Raw genomic sequence first — 18,663 nt, forward strand, 5'->3', positions numbered from 1 at the left:
AATTAATAATAAGTTTTTTATTTACAGTCTTTTATCAAATTATTTTAAACATTACTTAATTATATTAATTCAATAAATTAAAATTTAATAATTTAATTTCTCAAAACCAGAGTTTTTAGTAATTCTATTAAAATATAGTAATAAATTAGAATTATATTATTAATAATATTAATATATTTAAATTCGATTTATTAAAATATTTAAATTCGATTATACAATTCTATTAATTACTCAAAATATAATAATTAATAATTATATTAATGAATATATTTAAATTACTTTTTCTTAATAATATGTTCTTAGTCAACCTCTTCCCTTCCAGAATAAAAACAAAGTAATTTGCTTGACCAATTTTTCTTATCATATTCATGGAACTTTCACAGGACTGATATCAGTCAGAGTCGTCCTTCTCGTAAATTTGATGAGAAGCTAGAGAGAGATCAAGAGAAAGAAAATGAAGCAGCATCAGAAGCTAACATTCGTGCTGTGTATAGTATGGGCGATCACTCTTCTCTACGGCGAGATGTTTACTTTTTGGTTGCCTCTCCGGCTGTGTACCTGGCCTCATCATCATATCCAGGTGCGTTTAATCCTTCGATGTCCATTTCTTTCTCGTATAATCAAAATTTTATTCTCGTCGGGATTTTGTCATATGTACATTAACGGGGATCAGACACGAAACCAAGGATTTTGCTTCGCATTTGATCAATTTCTTGTCCCGTTGGGGAACTACTGTTTGAGACCACCTATTGTCAAGCCCTAGGTTTATAGATTTCTGCTTCGTTATCGCTGCTTCGTTTTCAATTTGGTCATCCCTTACCAAAGGTTCAGGCTGTAGAAGATTTTGACCTGAATGTGGCTGGGATCAGCTGAAAACGGAAACGAATTCACATAAGGGGCTTAGAATGACCAATGACTTTTAGCTTATCAAGATTTTAGACTAGTCCAATTTGTCATCTTATATTTCCATTTTCTTGATGCACTCAATATGATGTTCTACTAATATTATCCTGAAACTTAGCATGTCTAATTTATGGTTCACCTTGTGCGCATAAATTAGAAAGTTTCTCATCAGCCTACCTGGCGTATATTTTCCTTTAGAGAGAAGAGGCAGGAAGGAAAGCATGAGACTTACTATTGCTCTGGAATTTAAATATATCAAAACGTTGCAAACTGCTTATACCTTTTGGGGATTCTTGTTGGGTGCCAGTTTTAAGTATTCAGTGAAAAATGAGATATTTCAACTTCATGATAGAGTATATTCTATGCCATCACTCAGGAGTTTTATGTTGAAGTTATAGTGGGTCTACGTAGTCATACTATTATTCCTTATTGTATTTATAGTTTATTTCATTTGCCCATGTCTTCACAAACAAGTTCACATCAATAGTCCCATTATTTAGGGGAACCTAATAAGAACAATTGCTATTGAACGCAAAGCCACCATGGTCTAAATTACAGCTTTGCTTGTTATCCAATCTCTCGGCAACCACAGATTTTCAAAGATGTGGGAATATAAACAGAAAAGTATATGCACACATTTGGCAATCCCTATGAAAGCATGCTAGCTTTTTGATGTACTGACATTTAATAGATTTGCAATTCAGATGGATGGACTAAGAGATCCTAGCAACTATACAAAAATTGCTGTTATTGCCGATCCACAGGTTTGCTCTTCTTTCTGTGCATTTCTATTCAATTGAAACTATGTTCTGATACGGATCAACCTTTAACAGCTTATGGATAAAACTTCCCATCATCTGGCTCCAAAATCAGTTGCTTTGGAGATTGCACAGTTCTACACTGATATATACATGCGCAGAGCATTCTTTTCATCAATCATGCCTTTCAAACCAGATATAATTTTGTTTTTGGGCGATTATTTTGATGGAGGACCTTATTTATCAGATGAAGAGTAAGGGCTAGAACCTAATTATTCATTTCTAAGTTAAATACTTAGCAGCACATTATTTTGGATCAATAAACCAAAAAATGGCAAACATTTCCTACTGTTAGAAATTTTTTTAATTGCAAAATGCCCATGATGTTCTTTGTTTTGTCAGATGGCAGGAATCTTTGAGCCGCTTTAAACATATATTTGGTCTGAGTAGGCAAGGACAAATTAGTGATGTACCAGTTTACTATATTCCTGGAAACCATGATACTGGCTATTCAGCAATTTACTCTGATAGGCCAGAGGTACACTGATATCTTATCTATAATACTGCCTTGATTTTAGGACTACGAATCTTGGAAGTCCAGAGTGTTGGTATGATGATGTTTCAGTAATAATTCAAATTTGTAAGCAAAAATAACAACAATAATAAAAATGAAAGGAGACGGCCATGTCGGAAAAATGTTAAGAGGTACAGAATGAACATTCTAGGGGGACATGTTTGCTATGTCATAATTACGGAGAGTTAAATTGTGATTGCACTTTGAGTGAATAAAGCATAATACTAGTTCTCCAATAACTCTACATACTTTTCTATCACAAGGAAGGTGCAAATTGTTATGTACTAAGGTTTATAACATTTATGTGAAGAATAATGATAGTGTTTAGAATGGTCTGTTTTTTTGGTGGATATAGGTTTTTATGACTACTCTGATCTTAAACTGTTTCTATTTCTCAATTTTAACAGATTTGCTGTCATTTTTGTGTCTACATTTCTCATTCCCAATCTCTTGTCATATGGTTGATAAATATGAATATGCTTTTCAAAGACTGTAATTTTTTAGTATTGGTTTTGTTTGCTTCTTAAGCTACTTGGATGTTTATGCAGGTCATCAAACGCTATGAACAAGAATTCGGGATTAGAAATTTTCGATTTACAGCTGGAAATTTTGAGTTTATTGCTATTGATGCGCAAGTTTTAGACGGTAAATAAGAGAGCTGTTTATCTGTCTACTTGCTTTTTAATCTCATGAATGTGATAGTGTAACATTAGCAGCAAAACTGGGTAGATATTTTTTTAACGAACTGATAGCGTGGATGTAGCCTGTAATATTGGCAAGCCTACCGGTGTTTGCTTTGTGCTATAGAGTAATCTAACTTGATATTTTTATCCTCAACATAGAACTGGGATGGTCAATCTCCTACACTGCCTCATGGCCCCTGAAAATAAAATGGAATCCAAACCTCTGTTTAACTTTTTCATTTAACCTGTGCCAGTGTGTTGATTCAAGAACCAGAAGTAAGTTTATCTTTGTACCTTCCTGCTCTTCTTAATTATATATCTTCCTCTTTTAGCCAAAAAATTATAAAAAAAAGAACCAGAAGTAAGCTCTCCATTCCAGCTGCATTATTCTGTCTCGTGTCATGAAAGGTCAAGCCAGCACACTAGGCAGTTTGATGCAGAGAGCTTTGCTTGGAGAAATAGAAGGGATATGCACTGCACTTGCAAATGTACATAACACCGTGATGAATTTGAAAAAGATCATATTAGAAGCAATCTGCTGCGCATGTTATTTTCTTTGTTTATTGGTAAATACTGCATGCTCTATTGACAAGAAAGGTGGTTAAATCATGTACAGGACACCCCCAAGGAAATCTGACTTCTGCAGCTTGGGATTTTGTCAAAAATTTATCCACAGGTATATGACTTGACTTGTGCTTCCCGGTTGCTAAGATTATTTATAGGAATAATCTCATGTTTCTGTAGATGTCCAATCATATCATAGGGTTTTATTAACCCATATTCCATTATACCGTCCGGATCAGACTTACTGCGGCCCTCAGCGTGGTTCCGCAATTATTAATCAGGTATTCCTTTGTCATAACCATACCTAGGTTAAAGTCTAAGCCAAATATGCTTTTTGATTGTCACCATAGTCCAAAGCTTTGTATTTGAGAACTTCATCTGTCGGTATGTTCTTTTACATGTGTTTGCCTTTTCATGTTCAGCGGATCCGGCATACTCTGGATGGAAAAGAAATATTGTAAGGATTGTACTTCAGTGTTTTGTGCAATTTTTTCCATTAAAGTCAGCTACTTGAGTTGAGAATTTGGTGTGACTGTTGACCCAAAAATGCAGGTACCAGAATTACATCACTGATGAATCATCAAAAAAACTGCTGGACTTGATAAGGCCTGTGAGTTTATTTTTAAATTGATCTTGTTTATATCCATGCTTCCCTGATGCCAAATTGGTTAGTTGAGCATTTATATTTTGTAATCTCATTCAAAGTCTCAAACAATAGAGTATTCTATGATGTGTCAGACTCTGCAAGGTACTCGTCAGAAAGTGCAAAAGTTCAAGCAATTTCCTGCAAGTTCATCAATAAAATATTGTAAGACAAAGACACATGTTTAAGTTAATTTACAATAATAATTTGCCTTTGCAGGATTTAGTTTTATCTGGTCATGATCATGATCAGTGTACATTGAGCCATGAAACACATGCTGGAACCATAAAAGAGGCAAGCACCAAGACTTTTGGCATATTTAAGTTTCAAATTTTCTAGGTGATTTGATTGATTGTGATGGTGCAGCACACTTTAGGGACTGTGAGTTGGCAGCAGGGAAACTTGTATCCATCTTTCATGCTCTTATCTGTTAGTAATGTGCCTCTTCCAAACGCATCCCATCCAGAAAAATCAGTGCTCACGCAAGTGTGCTTTCTTCCAATGCAAACACATATTTATATATGGTAAATCTTTTGTGGTTGTTTTAGTTCAGTTTTTCTATATGTTGTTGTTCTGAACTCAAATATGCTTTAAAATGTCAGGTATCTTTTTCTATTTGTTCTCACCCTGCTTGCTCTCCTCTTTTGGCCAAAGACTGGGCTCAGTTTTCTGCTGCATCCCATTAGTGATTTAATTAAGTGTGGTAGAATGGTAATAAATTCCAATATTTTCGGAGGTGGAACAAAAGAGAAAAATAAAGATGAGAATTGTGAGTATGAGATGGTCTGGGATGCTGAAGGATCCATGCATCTCATTAAGAAAATAGTGGAGAACAAGAGTCAACGTCCCAGTGATAGAAGCTTTGCAGAAAGGTGCTTCTGCTTAACATATTCATTACTATTAATACTAGTAAAGCGAAACATATTGTATACTATTAGTTTGGTTCTTGTTGCACATTTTGGTTATTGATATGGTATCTCTTACTTTATCTTGTTTGGTGGTCATAATTTAAATAATTGTTTCTTTTTCCCCTTTTCTGTCTCATTTTTGTTTGACTTTACCCTTTGTGGCAGAGGTAATGCTGTAATGAGAGCAACGGCCAGAAAGAATGTGAACGAGGAGGTGGAGGTCTGTGTAGGTAGAGAAACAAATGCAGATGCTGTATCTGATCCGATGGTAAAATTACTGCTCAGAACAAGCAAATCAAAGACAAAGCTCGTATTCCACAGATTAATACATGTACTTAAGATGCTTACAGTCATTTCTGTCCTGAATGTTTCTCTCTACATGATGCTGCTGTTTAAGGATTGGATTGATCAATGATATCTGCATTGTGTATCTTAATTCTCTAATTCAAGTGGTTACAGCACAGAAGAATATTGAATCCCCAAAGTAGTTCCCATTTGAGGTTCAAGTGGGTAAATGTACTTACTGCTGAGCATCTTATTGATTTTTCTATATTTCTTAGCAGCAGTAACTTGTCTCCCAGCCAATAAACAGATCTTCAAGATTGTTGCAGATTAAGAATAATATGAGAGATCAACCTAATTGCATTTAGTTTCCATGCATATCTCTGAAGGCATGGTGTGAGTTGTCTTGAACAAGAAAGTCTAACATGTCCAAATTTCAGTTTGTTATGAAGAAGATTCATGGTTGCTATGCTTTGGCATTTCATTTACCTTGTCTCAGCCAATGTGTTCCATGAATGCTGTTGCTGTGCTTGCGCTGAAGTCAGAACAAGCCAGAACCCAAGTTCCGGACTAATAGAATTCACTGATAGACATTGCATGATCAGTAAGTAGATCATCGCAATCACTCGTGATATGTTGTTGTAATCTTTATTGGAGATTTTAAACCTCTGAGATAATAATGTATAGCTTCATTCAGTTGACCAACTTTCAGTGCCTGGCCTGTTCTTTAAGAGAACTCATAGTCTAATTTTGCACAGATATTATAGACACTCATAATGGAGAGATAGCAAGCTGCCTTTCGTAAAAGTTAGTGAGAGGTAGGAATGTGATTTGAATTGGCGATATAATTAAGACTCACAAACCTATATGGGTTGTATTAATTTTGATGGGAGAAAAAGTTTTTGTGTAAATTTTGGAGAGAACTTACAAGAATTTGCCTGATACAGCTTGCCGAGACTATATACCCACCTAGGCATTGCCAACTTAATTTCATGTTCGATGAGATAATGTTGTACAAAATTTAATAGAAATCAGTAATTTGTTTTAGAGAATAAAGTGTTATGTTGAGTTTTTAATCTGATATATTTATTTTAATTAATGAAATTTAATTATCATATAATATTTTTTTTATTATCTAAAAACGTAATAAATTTGTTGAGATTGAATTCAACTTAATCGTATGTATTAATGAATTAATTTATTAAATTAAATATTTTATAAAAATTAATTTTAAAAAATTGATAGAAATAATGTTGCAGAAAGTTTAATAGATAATGTCCTTGTAAAAAAAAATAAAAGATTAGGTTAGATATTTATATCTTAATATTTTTTTTTTTTGTTTAAAGATATAATAAATTTGCAGAGATTAAATTTAAATTAATTAATATAATAAAATTAATATACTAAAAAATTAAATTATTAATTTCACGAAATTTAATGTTATAGGCACTGAATCTCTCAATGTTATATACTTAGTTGTTCAAAAAACACAGGCAACCATACATGGAACATGTTTTGCTCAATCACGACAAGGACACCCCTAAATGTGTTGTTATTATCTTCATTAAATTTCATCAAATATTTGTTTGTCATCTTGATTTACAACTAGTATCTACGTGCGTATATTTATGAATTGTATATATGATTAACCAGCTAAAATGTTTGTTTATATTTCCTGTATTTACACGTTTTACAACTATGCCTGCACATGAAGAATTTACATATATGTATGGGTGGATATACATATATATATATATATATATATATGCGTAATTAACTAATCAGTATTAGATTGATATATACAGCCATTAAATATATATATATATATATATTATATACATATATGGCACCAAGAGCTCCTTGACATTTACTTGGTGTCAACCCAAGCACTTTAAAAACTAAATTCAAGATCATAGGCATCTTTTTTTATTATTAATAAGTGGCTGTAAATTTTATTATACAAGTCGGTGATTATAAATCATTTATTGAATTTTATTCGAACCAGAACATCTTCCAGGGCTATCAATCACGTCTTCTTCTCCATCGTGTTAACCCTAGAAATCAAAAGAGAGTACAAGGAGGAAAAAAAAAAGAAAAAAAATTGGAAAAAGAAAGAAGAGTATACAAGTGATAACCTTGATATAATCAACAGGCAAACAACCTTTTAATTGGTATTAAACCAATTAAAAAGAATCCCTCCATTATATAATATTATGTACGTATTTGGGTTTCTATATATATATATATATATATATATATAACCCATATATATGTTTATTAGCTCTTGATATTGATGTTGATCTGGTTAGTGAAAAAGCAGAGTGCAGCTGCAAAAGAAACCTGTCTTCAGTGCCTTCCAAAAACCCAATGGATTCCTCTCATCAGGTGAAAAAATGGAAAGAAACGGAATTGCACTTCGACCAGCGAAAATTTGTTGCAGTAGACTAAACTGCACCAAAGCCTATGAACCCTAACCAGACCCATCAAAGGTATTGTAGAAAACAATTAATGGAGGGTCGTCAAGGAATAGCTTAATGAAGTTTAAGGTAGATATATATAAGATATATATATATATATATATACGTAAATAACAGTAAGGCTACTCGTCGCCATGAATATACCAGCAGAGGAGCATGGTGGCGCAGCGGCGCAAGATATAGAGACGAGCACGTTGCTCGTTAACCAAGGAAGCACACTTATTGGTGAAGGCATGACCCTTTCTCTTTCCAGACACCAGAACCTCAGCCATGGCGGCTCTTCTATCTATCTACCTATCTCTATATATATATATATATATGTATATAGATTGAAGAGGTAGGTGATAAAACTTTTGATAAAGAAAAAAAAAAAGAGAAAAGGGCTCAGTAGAGAGCTGTAGGTTGAGGCAGAGACGGGGGTTAAAGGAGGGAGAGTATTTATATATGTAAATATAGAGATAAGTATAATAATGAATATAAAATGGAGATGGAAGACAAATCTTTACAGAGGCCGAGAAAGAAACTGAAGTTGACTTGGGTATGAAGGAAAGGAAAGGGGGCAATAGAGAGTAAACAATGAACGTGGTCAGGTCTCGGCAACTGAGGGATTTGCATGGAAATTAAGGTAAGATTATACAGCATTCCATGGAAGAAGGACTCAACGTGGGCTCTTAGTTTAATATTTTTCTTGGTTATAACATCCAGAACCAAAACCACTGTTAGAAAAACAAGGTGTGTGATGTGTGCACGATTTTGTAAATTCTAAAAAAAAAAAAAAAGAACATTTTCCTTTTATGATATTTAGAGGTAAGAATTATTCTGTTTACACCGAAAAATTAGACTGTACCGATAAATTCGATCTAAACTAGACTGGATCAGATAATGCTCTATTTGATCTATAATTCAAAATTTTTTTACTCGAATATAATACGGATTCAGTCTAATCCAAACATGATTGTTTAATTTTAAATATTAAAAATTAAATATATAAATATAAAAAGTTAAAAACTTAATCTTTTCTTTATGAATTTATTAATTTATTATTAGTATGTATAAGGATTTTGTTAGTATAGTGTTAGTATTATGGACTCCATTAGTTTATTTTTAGTTTTTTCAAATTTAATTTAATAATATAAGATTAGAAGAATTGTTAGTATTAACTTTTAGTTCGGTATTCCATTCTAGAAATTTTTTTTTAGCTTCAATCTGCTCCGTCTGATTTGATTTTCGACCAATTCTCACCCCTAATAAATTGAGTGATTTTTTTATTTACTTATACTTGTGAATTTTGAAAAAGAAAAAATCAACTATGTTTGCTCTAATGATAATCAGTTTCAATTTTTATTTAGTACAAATTATATATTACGTTTTTTTTACGTAATCTTTTTAAATTAAACCATATGCATACTTTAAAGATTGGTGTTTAATATATGGGTAAATTGATTTCACAAATATCTTATTTTATGAAAAAAATAATAATTTAGAAAGGTTGGAGGAGAAAAAAAAAATGGAGAATTGATGGGTAATAAAATAATAGAGAAGTGGGAAAATTTGGGCATGAGATGAGGAAAAATGTCTTCAAGTAGAGAAGGCAAGAAATAGAATTAGGGTTTATGGGAAGAAGGTCCCGGCAAACTGGCTTCAATTTTTAGGTGGGAAGTTGGTTTGGTTAGATTTACTTCACATTCAGATTTGTCTTCCTTCTCCATCCCATAGATCTACATTCACATCACTTTTCTTCCTCTTTTTTTATTCAAGTATCATAGACCCATAAAATGGTACATCTCACATAAATATATGTATACATCTATATGACTGTATCATAGACCTATAAATGATGATTATATATGTATATACACATATTCATATAACAACTTATACTTCTAATTCAACAAAGATTTTTAAAAAAATATTTTTAAAAGTAGAAAATCTTAACATCCAAACTAATAAGAAAACCACCTTACAGCCATATCTATATAATATGATACAACCTTTACCCACTATCTATTAGGTGAATAGTTAGAAAGTTTTAATTTTCTCTACAACAATGTATGTTCTAATTAAACTGTGTTTGTATATACGTTTTTATTAACAAGTTGATTGTAATATTATCTTATAAGATAAACAAGTTGATTGTAATATTATCTTATAAGATGATTGATTGTATTATTTTTCTCTGTATAGAATCGTTTGTATAACAACTCGTATATAAATATAAGATTAATTATTAAAAATTTCGAGTAAAGAAGCAACTCTTCAAAGGGTAAAGAAGCAACACAGGCACACACGTATGCTTCAATTTCTTCAGTGGAGCCGTACAACACTCCTGATAATTATAGTTTAATTAATCAAACTCTTAATTAAATACAATCAATTGAAGTCTGATAATTGACGCTACTATCAATTTCATGTAATTAAAATATTTCTTTTGTAGACGATGTATATATTTATCAATTAAATAATAATTAAACATCAAGAACTATATTAAATAAATAACTTGTAAAACACATACAAAATCACAGTCTAATTCAAACTTTATACGGAATTACAGTCTAGACTTAAATCTTACCAACTATTAAATTAAGTAAATTGTTAGTATTAAGCAACTTTCTTGAGATACGAATTAATCAACATAAAAAAATAAATTATGAAATTTTATGGGTGTTTCTTGTCTTGTTCTAAAGTAGAAGATAGATTGTACGTATTACTTCTTACTTCTTCCACACACTATATACCCTTCACTTTTTACTTCTTCAAGTACCAAAAATATAAATACATGCCATACAAATTCTTTCTAACACCAACCAAACCATCCCTTCATATTCATTCTCTCTACTGCATACATATACACGTACATGAATCCTCCCTCTGATTTACAGTTCTGATACTCTATTTGATATGGAAAATCTTCATTAACAGATCTCCAGAGATTTAAGTATCACTTTATTAATAAACAAAACTTTGGTCAACCAACACAAACCTTATCTCCAATCATCTTAAGATACATTAGTTTTGTCCAGATGTCTTTACTTGGTTGTGTATTTTGTAAGAAAATATTGATTCATCTCTCAAGAATGAAGGTAATAAAAAATATCTAACTCATATTATAATTGAAAAAAAAAAAATCCATTCTCTTTATCTATATATGATAAAAAATTCTATGAATCAATCCAAACACTGAACTAGAACATGATAAAAGATTCATATGGCTCCATCAAAGTGATTCATATTTGCAAGAGAAAAGATACGTGAAGTTGTATAGATTTAAAAACCAGAGCTTGCTTTTAAGGACAGCTTGGTGAGCTTTCGAGGATGTTGAGTACTGGGTCTCCTTCCTCAAACAAGCCTTTCATTAAATGGCTTGATGGGGCTGTAAATTCCGTGTAGGTTTGGTGTTAATCTAAGGAAATAGGCTTAATTAGTTTGCAAGTTATGCACTTCATCCAAGTTCAGTGTATGACATATATGAGTACATTGAAAGCAGTTGTGTTCCATAACACGAAGTAAAGTACTAGGGTACGTACATATAGTACTATGTATAATTTCAAATCTACGGTACAGCCAAAATATATATGCTTACATCAACCATTAACTGACCAGATGGTAGTTAATTCCACCCCTTTCAATAGGAAGTAGATTCAAATTCTGAGTTGTACACATCTCGTATGTTCTCATTTAAGAGATTATGTTATGTATATCTTCATTTCGAGGTTGTGTTATCATTACTTAATTAATAAAATATATGAATTTATACTCAAATATACCTATATATGTGTTTAGATAAAGCCTATAATTAACAGTAAAAGCATGCACCTCCCTAGTTTACAAGTCTTGATAGCAGCACTACTCCAACCATAAACTACCTGAACTAGTTGCGTTGCCTGTTATTCAACTTTGTCCATCTTAAAAAACAACAAATATCAGCTTTCAAATCTCAAGTATGGTGTAGAAGAAGGCAGGAAAAAGATAAAAGTTGTTTACTCAAAAATCTTTCCCGTATTTTGAATAATTTGGAAGTAAAACCAATCTCTTAACCCCCTTATTCAAATTTTTATCTTAGTTCTTTTTTCCGTTAGTTTCTTCTTGTTTTTCTGGTGTGTTTGCCAGAAATCTGAGTTCACGGACTGGTTATTGGTAATAGAATAGAGTAAAACAAATAAAATGTAAGAAAATTATTATCGTAGCGAATAGAAAATAGACAGTCAGCCAAACAACTGAAATTCTACTATGTCTACAAGGGATGGTGCCTCCACATGGTATATGAGACTGGAATTATTAATTAACTGTATTACATTTCAGATTGAATTGTTATCAGTAGCAGGTATAAATATGTAGGAAAAGAAATCTTGAGGAACTTTGTCCCCGCATTCTCAAGACCCTAATCACTACGTGAAAAATATCTTATGTAATAATATTCAATCTTGTGAATCAAAACATGTTATGAAGAATGTTTGAAGTGAGCATTTGGACTAAAAGCCCAACTAAAACTGCTACATTCTCTGTCTATTTCGTATTTGCTTGCTAATTTACTTTTCATGAAAACTTTTTTTGTTTCAATCCCTTAAAAGGGCAAATAACAAACTATCATAGCAAAAAGAAATAAATCTAAAACTATGAAAAGGGAAATTCTTCCAAAAGCCGTAATCTGCTTCAGTGAGATCAAGAAGCTAAAGAACAAAAAACTAAAGAAATTTTAAAAGAACTGAGACAAGGTCAAGCTAATAAGAATAACAGTTATGTGTATAAGGTTCAATCAAAATTTTGTTCAAGATAAAGTTCTTGATCAAAGTTTGAAGTGAAATTTTTGTTCTACAAAGGCTATGGTGTAGTTATATACTTTCTGAATCTGAGCTGTGCAGGCATGGGTTAGCATTAATCATAACCCTCATATCAATAGCGGAAAATGAAAAACTGCCTGAATAATGAAACATGATATGAATTAGCTGAGTGAATATCCAAGCTTAGAATTTCATGAAAAAATATTATTTAATGCCTCTATTCAATTGACAATGCGTGATAAAGCATCCATTGTGCCGATTTCAAGATCAAAATTATTCAACTAAAAAACAAGAAGAAGAAGTGTAACAGTAACGATTTTTCTTTTCATTCTCCCCTCCCCCCCCCCCGAAGCAGGACCAACTATGATAGGAAAGCAATTTACCTGTGTTAGTGAAGCAAATGCTTGTCAACCCAATAATTTATAGTCAACTATAGAAGTCCCAGCTAAAGTCCTTTTGCATCATGATGCAACAACAGGATCCATTTCTGAAACATAAAGTGGCAAGGCATAAGTATAATTTGTTTAACAAATAAAGAACTTCATGCCAGCAACATTGTGCATGATACTCTTGTTCAGGTCAGGAAAAAAAATAAAAATAAAAGGAACTACAACAATTAAAGGATCTGTTGATTATATCATCTGTCAAAAATATATTCAAGCATCAGTCTCCCACAAATAATTATTTCCAGGATCGTCCGTGCAGCTAATCACTTGATTTTCATATTAAAAGTTTGTTATAAAGAAAAGAAATGAAAATAGGTTAGGAAAATTTCTTCTTGCCTTTAGAAGAATCATCATTGCTTAGAGGAGTTTCTGATGTCGGAGATGGGGGTGAACCATTCACAGACTCCCTTGCATCAATCATCATTGCAATGACCTCTCTCATTGTCGGCCTATTAATTGGCGAAGTACTGGTGCAGAACAATGCAATCTTGAGAACTAAAGACATCTCGTCAGCTGTCCTTTTTGCACTTGTATCTAATCGTTTGTCGAATAATTCTGATGTGGGCACCATATCATGAATTGATTTTCTGACCCAAGTGACCAAGTCCCCTCCCTGCTCCAGAGGTTGAACAGGAGATCTCCCAGTTATTAGTTCCAGAAGAACCACCCCGAAGCTATAGATGTCGCATTTCTCTGTCACCTTCATTGTGTAAGCATACTCTGGAATGTAAAAGAAAGTGATACACATAAGTATTATCCTGATCATAACCACTATCAACAAAGAATTACATTCCTCATCTGTAAAATCTCAGCATGATAAGTATACATATAAAGCAACGAAGGGGAATATATATACAAATATCGGGAAATGTGAGTTATGGAATGTCCAAAAAGCATAAATGGAAACAACCAAGAATTGACGAATCCCTGAATCTATACCTGGGGCAATGTAGCCATATGAACCTGCAACAGCTGACATGGATTTTGAGTATGGAAAATCAATCAGCTTTGCTAAGCCAAAATCACCCACATGAGCCTGAAGCACTTCATCCAATAAAATGTTGTTTGATTTTATATCACGGTGAACAATTTGAGGCCTACAATCATGATGGAGGTAACATAAACCCTCTGCTGCACCAAGAGCAATGTTATATCGAGCATCCCAATCCAGCAAACATGTCTGTTCACTCCCATGAAGTTGTTCTCCAAGACTACCATTCGGCATGTACTCATATAAGAGAAGATTAGAGTCCTGGTGATAGCAGAAACCATACAGCTTTACAATGCTGCGATGCCTGATCTTTCCAAGGGTAGATATCTCAGCCCGGAAGCTACTGTCAGCACTACCACCTTCACTACAGGACTTCAGCTTTTTAATGGCTATCACCTGACCATCAGACATAACAGCTTTATAGACAGTGCCACATGCTCCCCTTCCCACAATTGCACTGTCTGAAAAGTTTCCAGTAGCTTCTAACAGATCCTGATATGTGAACCCTTCTTTGGGAAAGTAATAGTTATCTATTACGTCAGCCTTTGTTTGATCTTTAAGAGAAGTAAAAGAAGGCCGATGTGGCTTTATGGCCCAACAAATACCCACAATTGAGAGCAAAGAAATTAATCCCACTATCACAGAAATGATGCTCACTAGTTTCTGTCTAGAGGAACCCACCTTTAACCAGTTTGGTTTAGGACCAAGAGATGGTGTGACCACTGGGTGGCAATGGTTTGAATCCATCCAACATAAGCCATTATTTCCAGCAAAATTTGAGGAATCCATCCTCTGAAACACAGGGGTTTCTGGCACTGTTCCTACCAGGTTATTGTTAGAAAGATTGCAGACCCAGAGGCTCTTGAGTGCTCCAATTGATGTTGGAATCTCACCACAAAGTTGATTGTCATTCAAGTAGAGTGACTCCAGCATCTGCAGGTTCCCCAGATCATCAGGAATGTTGCCTGACAGATTATTATTGCTGATGTTGAGGGCAATCTGGAGGGCCTTTAGTTGACCCAGCTCAACAGGGATGCTTCCAGATAAGAAATTCCCTCCCATTTGTAAATCTGTGAGCCGAGCCAGTCCCCCCAGTGTACTGGGGATTGCTCCAGTCAATCTGTTATCAGAGAGCTTCAAGAGTTCCAGATTCACCAGCCTACCAAGTTCTTTGGGAACAGGTCCTGTAAACTGGTTCCTACTAAGATCAAGCCTCTGGAGTTTAATGCAGTTTCCCAACTGTTGAGGAATACTTCCCAAGAGCTGGTTGGAAGAAATGTTAAATACCGCAAGCTGAGAGAGATTCCCAATCTCCAGGGGAATATATCCAACAAAGTAGTTATCTGCCAAAAGTAACCTCTCTAAATTCTCAAGCTTTCCTAGCTCTGGCGGAATTGGTCCTGAGAATCGATTCTGATAAAGTTCAAGAGAAGAAAGATTGTGAAGCTTATATAGTTCCACGGGGAGGCTCCCTGTCAGCTGATTACCTCCTAGCATCAGCTGTACGAGAGACTTGCATATTTTCAAACCATATGGAATATTACCAGACAGTCTATTTGATCCCAGGCTCAAAAACATCAGTTTATGATATCTGCAGAGGTGTGCTGGTATTCTACCAACAAGGTTATTAGTAGCCATGTCAAGGATGGTTAGATTGCTGTTAAAACCAAGAAGGGGAGGAATTGTACCCTCAAGATGATTGTCAAAAAGTTGCAAATTTACTAGGAAAGTCAGCTTCTGGAACTCTTTTGGAATTGTTCCGCTCAAATTGTTTATGGACAAGTCTAAGTTTTGAAGTTGTGTCAATTGTCCAAGCTCCCAAGGAATAGGCCCCTGGAGACGGTTTTCAAAAAGGTGAAGCAAACGGAGATTAGGAATCTGTCCCAGCTCGCTAGGAATGAATCCAGTGAACTCATTTTCAGAAAAATCTATCTCGAGAGCCTTGCTGCAATTTCCTAGTTCCCGTGGAATTGTTCCATTCAATTGGTTGGTATATATGTACAACCTTTTTATCTTGAATAACTTCCCAAGCTCTTTGGGAAGATTTCCAGTCAAAGAATTTTCATGCAAGGCAAGCAATTCCAGGCTACTGATATTCCCAATCTCTGGAGGAATCTCACCAGACAAACGGTTTTTCCAGAGGATCATATCAGTAAGATTCTGAAGTTTCTGAAGCTCTCTAGGGAGAGAACCCTCAAGAATGTTCTCCGCCAAACCCAAAACCTGTAAACTCTCACACTCGCTGATTTCAGGTGGGATTGGACCGGAGAAAGAATTCCGACCAGCCCTGACAACCTGAAGTTGTTTCAATTTACCGATTGATGCGGGAATTCTATCTGTCAGATTATTACTGTAAATTACAAGCTCTTGGAGGGAAGTTAAACTCCCAATCTCCTCAGGAATCTCGCCAAAAATGTAGTTCTCACATAAGTAGAGCTTTTTCAGAGTACTAATCATGCACAGCTGGGATGGTAATTCCCCATGAAACCTATTGGTACAGAGATCAAGAATCTCTAGACTGTGACACACAGATAAATTTTGAGGAATGGGACCGGAGATGAAATTTGTAGACACATTCAACTCAACTAATTTGGTAAGTTTACAAATGCTGGGAGATAAACTACCAGACAAGTTAAGTCCATTGAGATTTACAGAAGTTACCTCAAGATCATCACTACAACCAATGCCAGTCCAACTACATGGAGTCAAATCAAGTGGATTCCAGCTCTCAAGATTACTATCAGAATCATTAAGGAAGGTTTTGAATTCCAAAAGTATGAGGCCCTCTTCTTTTAACGATCTAACAAAGGAAGCATGGAAGTAAAAAAGCACTATCACTAAAAACCCAAATGCCTTTAGGAGGTAATCACTTGCCATTTCTAGGTTCCCTTCTCTATCAAGAAAGAACAAGGCTAGTAACAGTAACCAAAGAAAATGTATGGGAAAGAGATGAAGTATTCACGAGATACCACAGCAGGAAATATAGAAAAATCTAAAACTCTCTTCCTTTCTGTCAATGGAAATTTCAATATACAGAAGAATGGGATGGCAACGTACCTCGAAAATTGAATGCCATATATATATAGAGAGTCTCAAGTAGGCCAAATGGGTGCTAAAAATAATAGAAGAATATGACCAGAAAAGACAATCATCAAAAAAAAAAAAAAAAACAGTCCCTTGTTGCAGGACATGTGAAGCAAATACACAAACAGATGGTCTTCACTTTACATTGTCTTTCTGGGAACTAAAAGCTTTCTACTTCGATTAAAAGATTAAATAATAATAACGAGAGCGAGAAAGGGTAAAGAAAAATCTAGAGATTTCCCCGTAAAAAAACAACCAGAAACCAGAAAGATTATGGGAAAGAGTGGGCTCAACGGTGATATTAATTAAAAACAATTGACACACAAATGAGATTTTGAACCGAAGAGAATAGGGAACATAAATAAAGCCCAAGCAGCCATTAATGAAAAGCAAGAACGGGTAGATAAGGTACAGACAGAAAAAGAGAGCGACGAAGATGAACGCACGTATCTTCACAGGAAGAATGAGAGGTAGATAACAAAGAAGAGACAGAGAAAAAGGGAAGAAGAAAAGAAAGTGGAGAGAAGAGAGACCGTGAGTGTCACGATCTTAAACCATTGACAGTGAATGAGTTGTGTTTAATTTTTCTTCCTCCTCTTTTTCTTGGAGTCAACGCGATGAATCACTTTACAGCGAGGTATGCATGCTTCGTCTTCATCTTCCCTATCTTGTTTCTGAGCTTTGTTGTGGAAGAAACGCAGGGTTAAGGGGGGTGGTGGTGGTGGTGGTGGTCTGATTTGTGTCACATGTAGACATGATAGTGCTTTTGATCGGATTGAATTGATAGAGACGAGACGTGGAAATTCAGAGATCACAATCTCCGCCATTGCTGCTGGGCCTGCCAATTTGGAATGCTTTCAACTCTTGAGTTTTTCTTTTTTGCTGTGGAGTTTTTTTTTCTGGGTGACTGTTGCAGAGTCTACAAGCTCATGATTACGTGGTAGAATATTACACTCAGTGGAATTTCTCTTTCTTTTGCCGACTCGACTCACTGTTGAAGGAAGAAATGATTACGTGACCAGCTTGCTGCTCGTAAAGTCCATATATGCACACGCATACATATTCAGAGTGCATGTTAGCTCATATTCATCGATTAAATATGCCACTTCAATATTATTATATATCAACACCATTTCAGTATTCTTACAAAGTCATCTTACTCATTCTAAATTTAAATTGAAAAATAGTTATTAATAATGTATTACTTGTAAACCTCATACAAAAGCTTGCATTGAAGTGGCAATGTTGGTCTTACAATACAATAATGAAATTTTTAGAATTAAACTCAATTAGAACCCAAGAAAATATCTCACCTTTTTAAGACTTTTGTTATTTTATTAATTAGAAAAATAATAAAGGTAATGTCTCGATCAAACTCTGATTTTTGTTTTTTTTTTTTTTTTTTTTTTTGTTTTTATGAGGAAGTTTGGTCAAGATCCATGATACACTGTTCATGTATAGACAACTTGAACATTACTAGATAACAAATGAATGTTAATTAGGGACGATATATTCCAGTCAGAGATTAAACATTTATTTCAAATAAAAACCACCATGAATTATATTATAATA

The 18,663-nt window shown here is 34.1% G+C and overlaps 3 protein-coding genes across 6 annotated transcripts; 1 reads left to right on the forward strand and 2 right to left on the reverse strand.

Annotated features, from left to right (window-relative positions):
• The first annotated feature begins 323 nt into the window (after window positions 1-323).
• LOC110826448 (Calcineurin-like metallo-phosphoesterase superfamily protein) lies at window positions 324-5,682 on the forward strand. Its single transcript, XM_088218372.1, has 13 exons — window positions 324-580; window positions 1,608-1,667; window positions 1,737-1,915; window positions 2,064-2,199; window positions 2,784-2,880; window positions 3,535-3,594; window positions 3,663-3,763; window positions 3,905-3,939; window positions 4,035-4,092; window positions 4,345-4,419; window positions 4,492-4,649; window positions 4,728-4,997; window positions 5,199-5,682. Exons 1-13 carry the CDS (start codon window positions 455-457, stop codon window positions 5,446-5,448), a joined length of 1,605 nt encoding a protein of 534 aa, XP_088074498.1. The 5' UTR covers window positions 324-454; the 3' UTR covers window positions 5,449-5,682.
• Window positions 5,683-7,218: 1,536 nt separating this feature from the next.
• On the reverse strand, window positions 7,219-8,405 carry LOC110806315 (small polypeptide DEVIL 19). The gene has a single exon (XM_088218373.1). It carries the CDS (start codon window positions 8,062-8,064, stop codon window positions 7,915-7,917), a length of 150 nt encoding a protein of 49 aa, XP_088074499.1. The 5' UTR covers window positions 8,065-8,405; the 3' UTR covers window positions 7,219-7,914.
• Window positions 8,406-10,719: 2,314 nt separating this feature from the next.
• LOC110826443 (Leucine-rich receptor-like protein kinase family protein) lies at window positions 10,720-18,134 on the reverse strand. Of its 4 annotated transcripts, none has more exons than XR_015818583.1 (4): window positions 13,956-18,134; window positions 13,353-13,736; window positions 12,954-13,057; window positions 10,720-11,162 (listed from the first exon to the last, which is right to left on the reverse strand). XR_015818583.1 is itself a non-coding variant. In XM_022057087.2 (3 exons), the coding sequence occupies exons 1-3, from the start codon at window positions 16,882-16,884 to the stop codon at window positions 13,032-13,034; spliced, it is 3,339 nt and encodes a 1,112-aa protein (XP_021912779.2). In that variant the 5' UTR covers window positions 16,885-18,134; the 3' UTR covers window positions 12,754-13,031. The 4 variants fall into 4 exon arrangements, 1 of the variants encoding a protein (XP_021912779.2); XR_002542052.2 differs by having other exon boundaries at window positions 10,720-11,192; XR_015818582.1 differs by lacking the exon at window positions 10,720-11,162 and adding an exon at window positions 12,512-12,707.
• Window positions 18,135-18,663: the final 529 nt, after the last annotated feature.

This window comes from Carica papaya, chromosome 4 (assembly GCF_054855325.1).
Source record: "Carica papaya isolate Zhongbai chromosome 4, ASM5485532v1, whole genome shotgun sequence".
Lineage (NCBI taxonomy): Eukaryota > Viridiplantae > Streptophyta > Magnoliopsida > Brassicales > Caricaceae > Carica > Carica papaya.